Here is a 16,640-nt window from a genome sequence, read left to right as displayed (position 1 = left end):
AAAGAAACTTGTTGCAATCTATCCAGAGAGTTTTGTCAGCTATATCTCATCCCTGTAACTAAAAATGAATTTTTTATTCTCTGTTACTCTTCTAATTTGGAGTTCAATATGAAATTATTTTTAAAGTTCTTTAAAAGTAAAATATTTGCCTATATAGAAATAAAACTTCATGCAAAATTTCAAATGTACGTACGCCACAATTAATTTTCAAGATATTGTGCGGACAGACAGACTGAAGTAACATTGTTCTAGGTCCATGAGGGATTGCTAACATTCAACCAATAATATGGTTGTGTCCTAAAAATAGTCTTTATAATTGGTAAATAATTTGTTTTGTTTATTATGATTGTTTACATCTAGACTAACTAGATGTAATTCATGTCTGTCCATTGAATGAACTGACAGCATTCTCAATTAACTAAATAAAAGATAACAAGTTTAACTCTGTAATGGCCAGAGCCAATGTTGCTCCCGTGAAACGTAACTAGCATTGTATAGTTATATTTGGCTACTTTAAGTAATAGTTCTACACATCTAACTTGCTTATATTTCAAGCATGTAGAATAGCATCAATACTTTACTACCAAGAAGCTGTTGTACTTGTGGATAATACATTTGATTGCAAATATCTAACATGTTGTATATAAATACTGCTTTTTACTTTGCCTCTTCAGTTAGACTAACCGGAGAACAAAATATATTTTCTGTACAGATGTAATAATATTTATTACAGTAAATTCTAGTTGGGTGAATTAATGATAGTCGCTAGGTGTGAGATTAGAACTTTTTTGTGAAGGTTGTTTAAGTTTAAGTGGACAGATCGTATTTGTCTTGGATAAATTTCTGTCATATGTTCAATAAACAAATTCTGTATTCTTTTATTGTAAATATTGGTTTACCACCTGAGGGATACATAAGTAATTAATTGTATTAAAAATTTAATGAATAAGATTAAATCAAATCCATTTATGATACTATATTGTCACTCTCAGCGTTAATCATGACTACTTTTATTATAGTAATAAGACCACTTTTAGTTTTCTTCAAAAAGCATTCATACCTGTATATGAAGTCATTGGTAAAATCCGTAAGATGTGGTCTGTAACCAATTTACAGTTTAAGATTTTTTCTTTATTGCAAACCATAAAATCTATAAGAGTATTAAATCTCCTTGAGTGAATCAAAATTATCATAACTCTAAAATCTCAATATTTATACAACTTATTTTATTATAGAAGTTTAAAAGTACAAATTATTGTTGTGGGATACCTTGAGCAAAGACATTCCAAACCCAGACGAGGTTAGTAACTATGATCAGTCCCACCAGTGGTAGTTTGTCAATCTTACTGTCAAATTGTGTTGTGGGATACCATGAGCAAAGACATTCCAAACCCAGGCAAGGTTAATAACTATGATCAGTCCCACCAGTGGTAGTTTGTCAATCTTGCTGTCAAATTGTGTTGTGGGATACCATGAGCAAGACATTCCAAACCCAGACGAGATTAGTAACTATGATCAGTCCCACCAGTGGTAGTTTGTCAATCTTACTGTCAAATTGTGTTGTAGGATACCATGAGCAAAGACATTCCAAACCCAGGCAAGGTTAGTAACTATGATCAGTCCCACCAGTGGTAGTTTGTCAATCTTGCTGTCAAATTGTGTTGTGGGATACCATGAGCAAAGACATTCCAAACCCAGGCAAGGTTAGTAACTATGATCAGTCCCACCAGTGGTAGTTTGTCAATCTTGCTGTCAAATTGTGTTGTGGGATACCATGAGCAAAGACATTCCAAACCCAGGCAAGGTTAGTAACTATGATCAGTCCCACCAGTGGTAGTTTGTAAGTCTTGCTGTCAAATTGTGTTGTAGGATACCATGAGCAAAGACATTCCAAACCCAGGCAAGGTTAGTAACTATGATCAGTCCCACTAATGGTAGTTTGTAAGTCTTGCTGTCATATTGTGTTGTGGGATACTATGAGCAAAGATATTCCAAACCCAGGCGAGGTTAGTAACTATGATCAGTCCCACCAATGGTAGTTTGTAAGTCTTGCTGTCAGATTGGATTGTGGGATACCATGAGCAAAGACATTCCAAACGCAGGTGAGGTTAGTAACTATGATTAGTTCTACCGATGGTAATTCATGTCTGGCTGTTAGACTGTGTTGTGAATAGTGTTCCAGTGATACACCTGTGACCATTTACACAAACACAACGGCATATATTAAGATGTTTTATAGTCAATTACTACATGAAACTGGATTTAATGGACTTCCTGTTTGATTACAAAGTTAGTATTTATGTTCATAAATGTGTCACCTGTTCACAACCACACACTAAAGGTAAAATTTTACCATTACTTACACCATCCACAAACCAAACTACACATGCATTTTTTTAGACTGTTTTAAAGAGACCAGAGTTTTAAAATGGACTCTTCATTAGAATTCATTGATTGAATAGGAATGGGACACCGAATACTGTAAGAAGAAAAAGACCAGTGTTGTATGTTTAACTCACTGGAATAAAAATTCCTTTTAATGCAATAGTCTATTTCTCTAATACTGTATATCAACTTTTAGAACATAAGATATTTGACCGATGTTACAGGCAACAATCACAAAGAAGTGTCTCACCCCAGTACGATGACAACTCTTACAACAGTAACAGCTATCAGAACATGGGCTCACAGAATTTTAAGGATGAGACGGAGGCTTTCTTCAACCGAAAACAGAATGAAAATGCTTCCAGGCCAGAGTAAGTTTAATTTAAATGACTCAATAATTGACAAATTGGTTTTCATGTTGTGGGATGGGTACAAGGATACGGGAGAAACGAAGGCAGTATAACTTGCTGAAAAGTCTTCCATTCCTAGAAACAATGCAAAAGTGATAGCACCTACAATAACTGCAAGGTTTTAATTATCTAAGTTGATAAAAGTTGGAGTCAGTAGAACCAGTCCAGTCCCGGCTTTTTCCGGCTAGCCACCACAAATTGCAAAGTGAACTCATGCACTGCAAATATTACGAAAATGGTTACACCACCCCGGCCAAAGTTCATCTAGGAACCGTATACGAGTGGAGGATGAGTACATGATTCCGAAGAGTCAGAACATTCTACAAAGACGAACAGACTTGTGTATCATGTAAGACACTCAGAGAGTCCAAGTGGCACCTGTCCGTTTACATGAGTTATTAAATAATACTTATGTTGACTATGTAAATAAATTTGTTTTTATGATTACAGATGATTAAATAAAACATTTATTGATGGAATACAATCTATTAAAATGTGAAAACAGATTGAACTGCAATAGGAGATAAGTATCGGACAAGCCACAGAAGTGGCAAAGACTTTGACCAGCTGATTACAAAAAAAATTGAGTTTTAGATAGATTTTATTAATAAAAATAAATAAATAATTTCTTAAGTGCAGGTACTTTTGCGAACAACTCATTTTCAGATAAGATAATTCAAACAAATTACAACCATTATTGTGGCATAGAACTAAATTGTCTGGCGAGTACTTCTTGAGCTCTTATGTTGACTAGATCATAATAAAAGACAATAGGATTATGGACATTTGCAAGTTAATCCCCGAAATCCTACGGTTCATGTCACTAACATACTTCAAACAAAAAGTAAATCAAATGTTACTCCATCCTCCAGAAGATAGAGATTTTGTTTACACCACTGTTCTATAAAAAAATCATGAAAGAATCGTCTATTATAAGCAGATAACTGCTATTAAAATTGATAAGTATTCCATCAATCAAAATAATTATCTATTTATACGGGAATGGCTTTGGTAATGAGGCATGAAGATTGATAACACAAAAAGTATTGATTTAAGTCAATTTGTCCATACATATTTAGCAAGTTGTCATATTGAAATGACAAAAAGGTTTTCATAATTTTTGGAAACATAATTTTGATAAATAATTGTCAGTAGGTTTGACCCACTTAAAATTGCATGTCCCTTAATTGTTTCAAGTTCATTTTGTGTGTTTTAGTGATGTGCCGCCAAACCAAGGCGGAAAATATTCTGGTTTTGGCTACACAATGGAACCCCCGCCAAAGAGTCAGTCACAGGAGTTCTTTGATACTGCAGTATCCTCTTTAGCCAGTGTAAGTCTGAAAATAGATAGTGAGAATTATTTTGAATGTAGCAAAGATATATCCATTACAGATCTATTCGTGTTATATACATGGCATCGTAAAGAAAATATAAACTTAAAAAAAAGAGAATAGCAATTTTCAAAATTAAAAATTAATTTTTCAATACTAATTTTAACGATTTTGGCATACTAAAGCAAAAAGTGTCTGGCTATAAAAGGATTAGTTACAGTCATTTGAGCAACATTTGACTATAGATAGTTTGGATTTAGACCTATGAAAGGGTAAAATGAGAGTACCAGTTTCGTATGTCTTTGAGAGAATTAATCCTTTGAGGGCTAAGGACTGGTCTAAGGAATTGTAATAGCGATGGTAATAAAGGAACTAAAAGTTTATATTATACAAACTGTTCTGTTTTATACTTTGAGTGTGGATCACATAATTTTACGGAATGCCAGGAAACTTTCAAAGAATGCGGGTCATATAATTTTACGAAATCAATGATTATCATTTTAGTGAGTTATACATTGTAATTGTGTATTACATAATTTGGTGTCTATTGTGTTGTCAGTAACATTATTATCCACTAGAATGCATGTGCTGACGACTTGCGTTTTTGATTTATTTTTGTCAAGATGCCCAGGCAATGTCCAACAAATTTCCAACTTCAATAAACTTATGCTTATACAGTTTTTGTTTATAAAAATTTATGTAAATATTGTAAGAAGAAATTATTTGCTTTGTGTGCATTAAAAAATTACCTTACCTGTAAATAGCTTAATTTTTCTATTTTCCCAGCATGTCAGTAAAACACTGTATCATCTTATCTTTATGTTTTAGAGTCTAACTTAATAAAATTTGTAGTTTTCTTCAGAATAAAATTTTCAACCAAATAAATTGCTTTCTAAGAATTAAATTATTTTTTTGTTTCCAGTCCTAAAAATGTTCAAACAATATTTTTAATTTTGTTCCTTGTTTTCATCACAGTTAAAAATATATTTACATTTATGCCTACTAGTAATTTTTTTCTCATGAAGTTTGGTTATTTCCAAATATTAAAGTTAAAAATGTAAATTTATAACAAATATTACCAAAGTTATGATTTTTGTCAACTGTCTACAAAACAGCTATTTTAGCAGCAGTCATTTTTGTACAAGTCTATACCTTTTTATAAGACAGTAAATATTTTTAGTACTTTCAAAAAATAACTTTAAAAATGGTGGTCTAACTTATGAAAGCGTATTGACATTATTAATAATTTAAGTGTGGATTCAGGTTAAACTCTGATCCTATTTTATTGCTAAGATAAAGTTATGACAGTTTACTTAGTATTGTTTTGGACAAAAAATTGACTTTTCTGACCACGTTACCTGTATTACTTAGAAAACACTGGTGAGAGAGACTGCATGGTATGTACAGATCAATATTTCATATTTATGTCTATTTTTTAATTTCAACTCATTGTATCTGTTTTTCTCTATTGGTATCCCGCATACCATAATAGCATTTCGGGAAGGGGGCAGCTAATGCTACAGTGGCTTTGCCATGGGAAAAGGTTCTCTCTATTGTCCAACAGGATAACTAACTTGCTTAGGTTTACAAGAAAGAGATCTCAGGAAATTAGCAGAAGTGAATTGGTCCAAAATTGTATTAACCTCTCCTGACACCAAAGGTATTGTAAGGAAAGAGTTAAAAAAATAATATTAAAATTTTATATCTAGAAACTACATGATAAAATACCTACATACCTAATTATCACTTTGTTACCTTTTAAATACGTGTGCCTTTAAGACCTGTTCAATATTTTACTGTGTTTGTATTGTACTATTTTTTTTATAGTTTATGTTTAGTTGAAAGGTAATCTAAAACCAACTTTATTCTGAGATATACTGAAAAATCAGGCTACATGTATTGTTTGATCTGTTATGTGTACAAAATATACAAGCTCTTAATTATGTATGTATATGTACAAAAAATAATATGTATCTTTGACTTTTGCACCACAGCCAGCATGTGTCACACCTCATTGGATGGACACATTTTGTTTTATACCGTGTGCATTTGTACCATTAACGCTCTATAATATCAATCTAATCACCAATTTTGTCTGTGAGTATAATACAATTGTGTAAAACAAGAAATAGCTTCAGTGTTGCAGTAACAGTACATCAGATGAGTTATCAATAAGAGTAAAAGCAAACAGTTAAGAAGTAGAATGCTAAAAACATCTCATCACTCTAGATAGCACAGTGAATTAAGTAACGACTGAGTGATGTGTATAATTAGGTCTATTTTTCTTGGTACACCTTCATATGGCATTATATAGTTTTACAGTTCGTGTTACGTGTCTTGACAAATCGAATGGAGACCAATGTCCTGCCACTTTCCTTACAAGTTTTCTTTTTAAACATGCATAAATCAGTTTCCTTTTAAATAAATGTCAAATTTCTGACCACAGTAATTGTTACAAGCACTGAGGTAAATCCTAACATTACTCATAAAAAATCTGTTTAAAATGTTCTAATTTGCTCTAAAATTACATAAATGTGTGCACATGCAATCCATTTGACTTTGATCTAAACTTCCACCAAATTATTTTCAGCAAATTAGTGGTGTGAAACAGATCTGGTAACCCAAAAATGATTTTATAATTAGATAAATTGTTACTAATTGACTGAGTTTTAGTAAATGGACTCATGGGATTGGAAAAATTTCATTTCTGTCTGTCTGTGCACTTTATCCCAAAAATTAACTGACCTAGACTTGAAATTTTGCATGGAGCTTCATTTATATATGAGGAACACTGTTTGGTGATGGTGCATGTCACTCGTGGGATTTGGCTAAGTGTAAGGAATATTTTTTGTACATTGGTCTTACGGGTAATCATCATGTAAATTAGAAAATAGCCGAATAAATAAATTTAAACAAAATGTGTACAATCATATTGGATTTTAACAAGTAATACTGTTATTCATATAGTAAAAAAATACAATAGACTAGAGTTAATGTAAAAAGTCAGTGATAATATTGGACTTTTATTTTAACACTGATATGAAACTTAACTTATGAACAAAAATGTGAATGTATGTTGGGGTACTATATCTCAAAAAATATATCATCTGTATATTTTAAATTTTGCACGAAACTTCATTCCTACGAGTACATAGACAAGAATGGGTTCTATGATAGTGCATGTCCAATGATGGAATTTGGGTGAGCGTCTATCACTCAGTAGGCTGACACAATTTCCCTTTTGTCAGCTGGAGAGATGGAAACATTTATTTTCTGTATGATTTTATGTACGTCTGTCTATCTGTTGACAGGACATCTAGAGAATGAAATGAGCTATATAGATTTAAAATTGTGCATGTAACCTTAGTGAAGCCTGTTATACGACACCTGGTGTGGCACATTCTTATCTTGTTACATATTATACTTCAAAACTATTGTGATGGAAATTATTTTAGTAGATACAGTCATTTATGAAACAAATATATCCATGTTAATGTGATGTTTGTAGGGATGGTCAATGTTCTCCACGGGGGCCACCAAGCTTGCCACCAAAGCCACTGAAGGAGCAATCAAAGTAGGAGGTATCGCCACACAAAAGGTAGCTGAAATTGGTGTTAATGTTAACGATAAGGTATGTTCTGTTTTTTTCATATTACTTTAGTGTTTATTTCATTTTAGTTTGATTTTGTTATAGTTCCCATATTTTTAGTTGTAGCAACCAATGTAGAATATTTTTAATATTGAGTTGTAAACATAGGTACAGGAACTATATTCACCCATTGGTAATTGTTTATATTATTAGGTTATCTGAAAAAAAAAAATAGTAATGGAGCTTGTTTTGATTGTTCTGACTGGTCTATTTGATGACTCAACACTTGACTGGGAAAATCCACAAAATTGGTAACTTTATGATATTTCATAATTGCTTGGTCTTATCTACTCTTACTATGCATGTATGACCAAGTCACTCCTGATTATCTTGGGTCACTCCAAAAGTATATCAGGAATAATTAATTTTACTGTCCCTGTTCCAGTTAGGGCTCTGCTTCTGATACCTTTGTTTTGGCCATCCATAGTCTTCTTTTACATACGCTCCATGCCATGATTTACACACAAAAAACCAGCTGCATATTGTTCTTAAGTGCTTTATAATATTTTTAACGTCCATCTTGAATTTCTCAGCAGTGTGCACGATCACACTCAAACTATGGCAAACATAGCCATAGTTAACCACCATAAGGCTTTGTATTTTTTGGGCCTTAGCCTATGGTTCTGATTGGTCGTTCTGTTAGCTGTACATATATTATCAAACAGTAACTCCAATAAACAGCAGCAATTCACAAATCTTATCAATCACCAGGGTACAAAGCTATTTTTAATACTTCTCTTATGCAAAATATGTTTTTCAGTTTTTTCACTCCTAAACCTTTTATTTACTGTCTTAATATTTTTGCAAAGTTTTGGTGGGTTGAGAGCTTTCCAATGACACATTGTTATAAAAATAGATGTAATGGACTCAATATTTAATTATCTAAAGAAATCTAAAACAAAATAATTATACAATATGGAATTTATCTACACAAGTTTTGTTAAAGAAAAAGTCTCTCACTATTACCAAATGGGATTATTATTATCATGTGATGAGCTCTTTCGGAATAACCAGACAGTTTTTCTCAATATGTAATTTATAAAATTGATGTATGTAACTATAAAAATTAGGATTAAAAATATATCTCATTTAGTTTTTGAGATTGATTATTGTTATTTCACAAATTGCTGGACTGTTCACTTTGGAAGAAGTATCTCAATAAAATTGTTAGATATTCTTTAATATTACTTAACTCATAAATGCCATAGTAGACACTTTGGTATTATCCTGTTTCATGTATGGATTGATGATGTAGAAAATTGGGGGATAAATTGTGTTTTGTTTTTACAAATTTTTAATTGTTTCTTACAATTTTTGTTTATTTTTAATATTGTATTTTTTATTTATTTTTACTTTGTTAATGTTTTATTGTAACTTTTGGTTGTATTATAGGTTAAAGATGGTACATTGTTGGATAGTGTAGGATCACAAGTATCTAGTTTGGCCAACAAGGTAAGTATTTTAGTTTAATGTTGTATATAATATTTACAATTAAAATAAATAGTAATGGTCCAATTCCAAAAAAATTATATAACCATGTTTATTAGAAATAGACAGATACTGAAGAAATTCAATTCCAATTCTGATACTGATACCATAATGTTATCTTGATACCGATTTCACTATAAATAATAACAAAATATTAATAAATAACTATATAGTGACTAAAGAATAATAATAAAGAAAATAACCACCCATGACAAAAAATGTTAAGATATAAATATACATATATTATTATATAGGACATATTTATAAAACTAAAAAATAAAGAAGATAAAAAATTTGTGAACATTTGTTTGTTTAGCCTCAAGGAATGGACATTCATTTATAGATGTAACAGTCTCATGGCGATGCACAAACATAAATAGACATTGGATTGTAATTTCAAGCTAAATATTATTTACAAAATTACAATAATTTGTTAATTTGGGTATCTACCTAAGTTTTTTTATACAGAAAGTACAACAATAACACGTTTTAGCAATCAGTAATTTACGTACTGCTGATCAGCTATTGTCTGCGAATAGGTGTAGGAGACTTAGCGATGCATTATCGTAAATATATAAAATAGGAACTGATACTAAAAAAATACTTAAAAAATTATTGTTATTATTTAACCCATTGCGGATCACTGACGAGCTGGGCTTGTCACGCAGCGGCCGGACCTAACGAAGATGACGAGCTCAGGTCGCAAAAGCGGTCTGCTTTTAGTTTCCCTCCAAATAGTTCTATTAATGTCTGATAGATCGGGCGATCGTCTTCACTTGTCAACCAAGAGTGTTTAACAACGGTCTACGTTTAGAGTTTTCAAAAGTTTGATAAATATCCTACAGATCGCAGTTGTATGTTGAAGTTGAAAAATCATTCATTTACGAGTTTACTCTCTGCTTTTTAGCACTTCTGATTGGGTGTTTTCCTCAGTTGTTATTATAATACTTTTGAGGTTAGTGACGCAGAACTAAACGATGCAGACGCACATGTTGGCGGGTTTAGTCTAGACAATGGCCCGGATGTTGTAATCGCTTCGCCCGAGCCGCTTCATTTAGACTATGATTCAGACATCATCCCTGCCACCCCGGAACCTTGCTCGCGTGTTATCGTTCCTACATCACGGATACCCCAGCAGGCCCATGTTCCATCTGAACGAATACTAGTATATAATAACGAGCGATACGATGTGGCGCACCATTGCTGTTCGTGCGGCCGCTGACCGTAAATTAATTCGTGCCCGCTCGCTAAAACAATACGATCCGCAATGGGTTAATGTATCTACATTTACCATACAGAAATTACAACAACATTATTTAGCTAACCATAAATACGCAAAAACAAAATTCCCTAATAAAAAACTCTCGGACGTTTGATGTTTGGATGGTATTGGTAAGTTGCATACTGCTGATCAGCTGCTGTCCATGAACTGACTTACTTGAAAAACATTCTGTGGATTCGAGATTCAGCAACACATCACTAGTCATAATATCGCTCAGTCATGACTCTCCAAGCATATTTAAGCACTTCTGTTGATTCTTTCATTGTTTTCATACTTTTTAAATATTGGTATCGGAATTGAGTGAAAGGAGTCAGGGTATCAAGAATCGTTACCTCAATACCATTAAGAATCAAGTATCAGAATCAACCCATCCCTACAAATAAATGTAATAGCTATCTAAGCTTGCATTATGTAATAATGTTCAAGGAAGGAATCTAAAAAAAAAACATGTAAATATAACGTTTTGTTCCACATTTTCATAATGCTATTTATAATAGAGGTTTGGTAGTGCATATTATTAATGATGACTGTCAAAAATATGATACACTTAATGGTGGATTGGTTTATTTATTAAGCAATGACTGTTTACTTTATCGATAGATGTTCATTACAGAATCATGATTGAAAACCTGTTTTATCACGTATGGGTGTATATATGAAGCATTGACTGAATGTCTTGCACTCTGTATGTATGCACTCAACATTAATTATCATAAAGTATAATTAATTATTCCTACAAATTAAGAACAGCATATTAATTTTTAAGAAAATAAAACATTTGGTTCATTACAACTAACCATATCAATAACATATGAATTGGTACGATTTTGAAAATAAAAGTTTATTTTTCATTTTTACAACCATTAGAAATTCCATTTCTCAATGTCAATCTGTAGCATAGGATATTAAGAACAACTTAACTAAATTGTTTATGCTTTATGAAGTTTTGGGTTTGAAGGGTCATTCTGGAAGGAAAGTCCAATCATGATGAATACTTTATTTCCCTCCACTGTCCAAACTTGAAATATTAAAACATTATATATCAAATCACATCTTCACAGTACCTACATAATGAACAACGAGGACATTCAGTCATTGTCCTATTGTACAATCAAGATTTCAATACGTTAATGTGCCAGAGTAATCAATCAATCAATCAATCAATCAATCATTCATTTATTGCCAAAAACATAACATGCATAGGCATTCGTCAAGAAAATTATAATATCCTAACTTAAAGTATAGACTACTGACAGATCAAACACAACAAGACCAAATCAATATAAACAGGAGTGATCTACAATTTATTATCCTCAACGTATTCCCGGACACTGTAATATTCTCTCGAAATAAGAAATTTTTTCAGACGATTTTTGAAATTCCCTATCGTCCACAACAATTTTCAAGCAGGATGGCAAAGAGTTAAAAAAGGTCGGATGCAGGAGTAAAGACTTTGTTTTTCAAAAAAAGATGTTTTATGGCAGGGTAGGATTAGGTTGTTTCTTTTTCTTAAGGAGTAATTATGGGCTGGATTAACGTTGACTGAAAAAAGGTGGGGATACTTTTTTGTAAAAAGAAAGACACTGAAGGATATAAATGGATGGGAACGTAAGGATATTATTACTGCGAAAGAAACCTCTACAAGACTGGGAACGACTCAACTTGAAAAATAATCCGTATAGCTCTTTTCTGGAGACGAAAAAACATATTGAGTTTTCTTACTCTCGTATCCCCATATAGAGACTCCATAGCAAAGGTAAGGATTAAAAACAGCCATAGTAAGTAAGCAAAAGAATTTCCTCACTAGCAAAACAGGATAGTCTATACATCAAAAATATGCAGCTGCTTAGTTTTTTTCGTGACTTTATCAATGTGACTAAAAAAGTTTAGCTGATCATCCAAAACAATTCCAAGATAATTAACATTCAAAGAAGGACACATTTCTGACTCTCCAATCATAATGTTTTGAGATTCAATCAACGTTTTAGCAGACTTTCTAATTCCAAAATCAAGAAAATTGGTTTTTAGATGTATTTACAAACAGAGAGTTTTCACCCAACCACTGCAGCAAAATTACTGGCCTGAACAAAGGTTTGGATTTCAAGCTCGGCTCGATTGCAACCAGAGATGACCAAAGAGGTATCATCAGCAAACAAAAACAACTTGGAACCTTTCACGCTTCGATGGATGTCATTTATGAATAGTAAAAAATAATAAAAGGACCAAGTACGGAGCCTTGGGGAACTCCAGTGCGTACTTCTCGCTCCTCAGAAAATTGTTTTCTTAAGCACCCTGTATCATCAATAAAAGGAATTTCAACAATCTGTCTACGGTTCAGGAGATAAGAAGCAATCCAATCAAAAGCTTTCCCTCTAATACCCAAGTTTTCAAGTTTTCTGAGCAACAACCCGTGATCCACAACGTCGAAAGCCTTCGTAAGATCCAAAAATAGGCCAAAACACGTGATTCCTGTTATCCAATGAGTTTGATACCTCAGTTAGAAGACTAAAAATTGCATTGACTGTAGACAACCCCTCACGAAAGCCATATTGATGGTCATGTAAAATTCCATTGACAGACAGGTAAATTGGAAAGTCTGGTCAGCACAAGCCTTTCAAGAACTTTTGAAAATGTAGAAAGGATCGAAATGGGGCGGTAATTGCTAAGTTCATTTGGACTTCCTTTTTTTCTTAAATATAAGGTTTTTTACAATTGAGAGCTTCAAGTGTGATGGGAACTTCCCAGATTCAAATGACGAGTTCGCAATCTGTGCAAGAGGATCAGCCAATATATCTATACAGCTCAACAAAATCCTGGATGAAACTCCATCAAATCCTGCTGAATTGCTTGTTTTCAAGGACTTTACGACTGAGATGATTTCATTCTTATCAGTTGGAGAAAAAAATGTAGAGGAACTCATACTTGATGAAGACAATGATCTTGGAGGAACAAATGAAGAATTACCCTCAGAATCTCTCAAACTCTGGCTTATTTCTGCAAAATGGATGTTGAATTTCTCTGAAATCATCCTAGGATTGTTCATCAGATTCGCCATTCTCGTCATTAAGCGTAATTTGTGTGAAGGCATTAGCTTTCTTATCAGGAATGAGATCCTTAACCACATTCCAAGCAGCTCGCTGTTTATTCTGAGCCCCGCTGATGTAGGTCAATACTTTTTTTCGCTTTGGCGGAATGGATGCGATTCCTAAACTCCTTCTTGGTTTGAATAAAAGAAACTCTCAAAGGATGAGAAGAGTCAAGATGCTTAGACAGCGAGTAGAGAAACAAAAGGCGATTATGAAGTTTTTTTTTAGATCTTCATCCAAAGGAATCCTCATCTGAGTGCCCCATGTACTGAACTTAATCTTTTTTTGTAGGAAAAACACAATCAATATAAAATGACAAAATTGCAAGAAATGAGTCAAACATTTCATCAACATCAGCGGCTCCAAAAAGCTCATGCCATGATTCACCCTCCAGAAGACTCCTCAAGACCCGAATTGCCGTCCGGGGTGAAGCACCGCTTGAATGTAAATTTAATAATATTGTGGGTTGAAGGAACAAATGAGGCAATGTCTCCAATTTGCGCATGATGATCGGAAATTCCAGTAATTAGAACCTGAGGTGAAAACATATTCTTTGGAATATTGCTAAATATGTTGTCAATGAGTGAACTGGAACCATTAAATTCTCGAGTGAAAGTGTCTATTGTGCTCACCAAGCCGAACGAATTCATCAGATCGATAAAAAATTTTAGATGACTGACTAATGGTGGAAAAATCTATATTGAAATCACCAGACAAAACAATCCATCTGTCAAGATGGATACAGGTTTCCAAGCAATGCTGAATCGATAGAAAAAAATCATTTATTTCAGAAATGCTCTGATTAGGTGGTCTATAGACACATATAAAAATAATACTATTTGCTTCAGACTCAACTCTAACACCACACAACTCACAAAACACCCTCAATCGAGAACTCAGACATATCAATTTCATAAAACTTAAGTAGTTCCTTAACTAAAAATACAAACGCCTCCTCTTTTTAAGATAGAACGACATGATGCATTTGTCTTATAAACACTGTAACCTATGCTGTCAGGATAAACTGGAGCTGTCTGTAGCTACACATTGGATAAGGAACAGTTTTGCACCCTTCAAAAATGTCTATCCAAATAATTGTTTTATTGCATTTTCCTTAGTTAAATTACTTAAATTTATTTTATTATTTTGTTAACCCTTTTAACCCCGGCCATTAAATCACGTGATGTGCCAGAAATCCCAAGCCATTTTCAGACAAAATGTAAGGGTTTTGTAAAAAATTCATAACTCAGTTATTTTTTAAGATATTTAGGTAATTCTTTTTTTGTTTTACTTCTTTATACATGTAGCTTACAGAAATATACAAATAAAATTATTATTTTGATAAAAATTATAATTTTTTTACATACATATACATATATAAAAAATAAATAAAAATGAAAAAATTTCAAGTTTGATCATGGAAACCATATAGATAAAAAAATATTTGACACAAAAATACCCATTTACTTTATGATATATTTAATCCTTAATAAAAGGAAACAAAAATTATAGGCCTACCTTATTTACAAGTGGAGTAACATCAATTTTTGTAAAGCCGTGTAAATTTTTCTTTTTGCCATTTCTGGGCAAGGCAATGTAACAAGACCTTTGAAATTCACAGTACTAAAAATAAACATAAAACCAAAGTTATTTCTGACAAAATAACTAAAACTGTTCATAATCTAAATTTTAAAAAAGTTTTAAAACAATATTTACATCAGAAGAAATGTTTTCAAGATATCCATCACTCAAATCGTCGTCACTAATCACATCCACACCATTTGCAACTAGGTTACTAATTAGTGTATTTTCACTTACGGGAGACTTTGAACGATGTCTTTTACTCATTTTGAAATCAAACAAATAATAAACTAAACTTTAACTGCCGTACTTTACACTGCTTTAACCTAAAACTGTGAAGAAAACGGAATATTCACAACCACGTGATATACAGCTGTCTGCAACAAGCGTGAGCAGTCAGTCGAGACGAACTGCAATTGCTCAGTCACAGACTGACAAAATACGAAGTCAAACCATTACAAACTAATATATTTCGATGCAAAATATCTTTGTGCACAAGTCTGTGAAATTTCAAAGCATTTGGTGAAATAGGTGGCCAGTAAAGTAATAAAAAGTGCACGTCCGCACTATACGGACGTCGGGAGTTGACGCCATTTTTACGACGTCCGTATAGTACGGACGTCGGGGTTAAAAGGGTTAAATCTGTGCTAGCAAAAGTGCAATAAACAAATAACAATGCAATATTGCAAAAACATGTTTCTTTTCCAGTCAATAAATAAATTACAATTAAAGGTTATATTATCAGTGTTCATTTACTTCAGCTTTACAGACCTGTTGGCCTAGTTCTAGTATTATACTATTTCTGACTGATAGTCTTTTCATGAAAGTCGACTTCCTCTATACCTGCAACAGGATATCCTTAAATATTATTTATTTCAAATTAATTTTAATTGAGTCAGAAATATTCCTATAATGATGAAGTTATTGTATAAACTGAATCTGATGTGAGAAATGCTGCCAGGTTAGTGATCTTGGGCGTCGGGGCTGGCAGGATCTGTCTGGTAGTAACACGCCAGCCTCTCCCCCTGCTCCTTCACATTCTGTCTCCACTGACCCATTCTCCAATGAGAAGTCATCTCTCTTGGTCGACGGAAACGTAAAACAGAGGTACGTTTCTTCTTTAATATTAATGATTGTTATTCTCGTTATTTTTATCCATCATTTAAAATATTACTTAAATTATCTTCAATAATGTTATCATTAAAATTGTAAAATTTAATAAAAATAAGTTTGTTAAGAAATTAACCAACTCTAATTTCTTTGTTTGAAATTTATTGTTGATGACGTATGAAAGGATAACAGGATTTTGGACATTTACCAACCGAGTGGTACTGGCTATTGTTTATGTGTTAGAAAAATACAACACTATGTTTTGTGGATTGAAATTTTTCCTCTTCTTCAGATCTTCAGGTGTCAAAGAGACTTAAT

The 16,640-nt window shown here is 32.7% G+C and overlaps 1 protein-coding gene across 2 annotated transcripts in view; it reads left to right on the top strand.

The window, feature by feature from the left end:
• Positions 1-16,640, top strand: part of LOC124363002 (ADP-ribosylation factor GTPase-activating protein 1) — a 33,566-nt gene that overhangs the window by 13,301 nt on the left and 3,625 nt on the right. Inside the window, exons 5-9 of one of the 2 annotated variants that reach the window (XM_046818045.1) lie at positions 2,610-2,756; positions 4,012-4,126; positions 7,635-7,757; positions 9,168-9,227; positions 16,174-16,319. In XM_046818045.1, coding sequence (XP_046674001.1) covers positions 2,610-2,756; positions 4,012-4,126; positions 7,635-7,757; positions 9,168-9,227; positions 16,174-16,319 — 591 coding nt within the window. The remainder of the gene's footprint in view (positions 1-2,609; positions 2,757-4,011; positions 4,127-7,634; positions 7,758-9,167; positions 9,228-16,173; positions 16,320-16,640) is intronic. The other variant, XM_046818054.1, reaches the window with a different exon arrangement.

Source organism: Homalodisca vitripennis, chromosome 1, assembly GCF_021130785.1.
Source record: "Homalodisca vitripennis isolate AUS2020 chromosome 1, UT_GWSS_2.1, whole genome shotgun sequence".
NCBI classification, from domain to species: domain Eukaryota; kingdom Metazoa; phylum Arthropoda; class Insecta; order Hemiptera; family Cicadellidae; genus Homalodisca; species Homalodisca vitripennis.
This window is presented reverse-complemented; position numbering and strand designations above follow the sequence as displayed.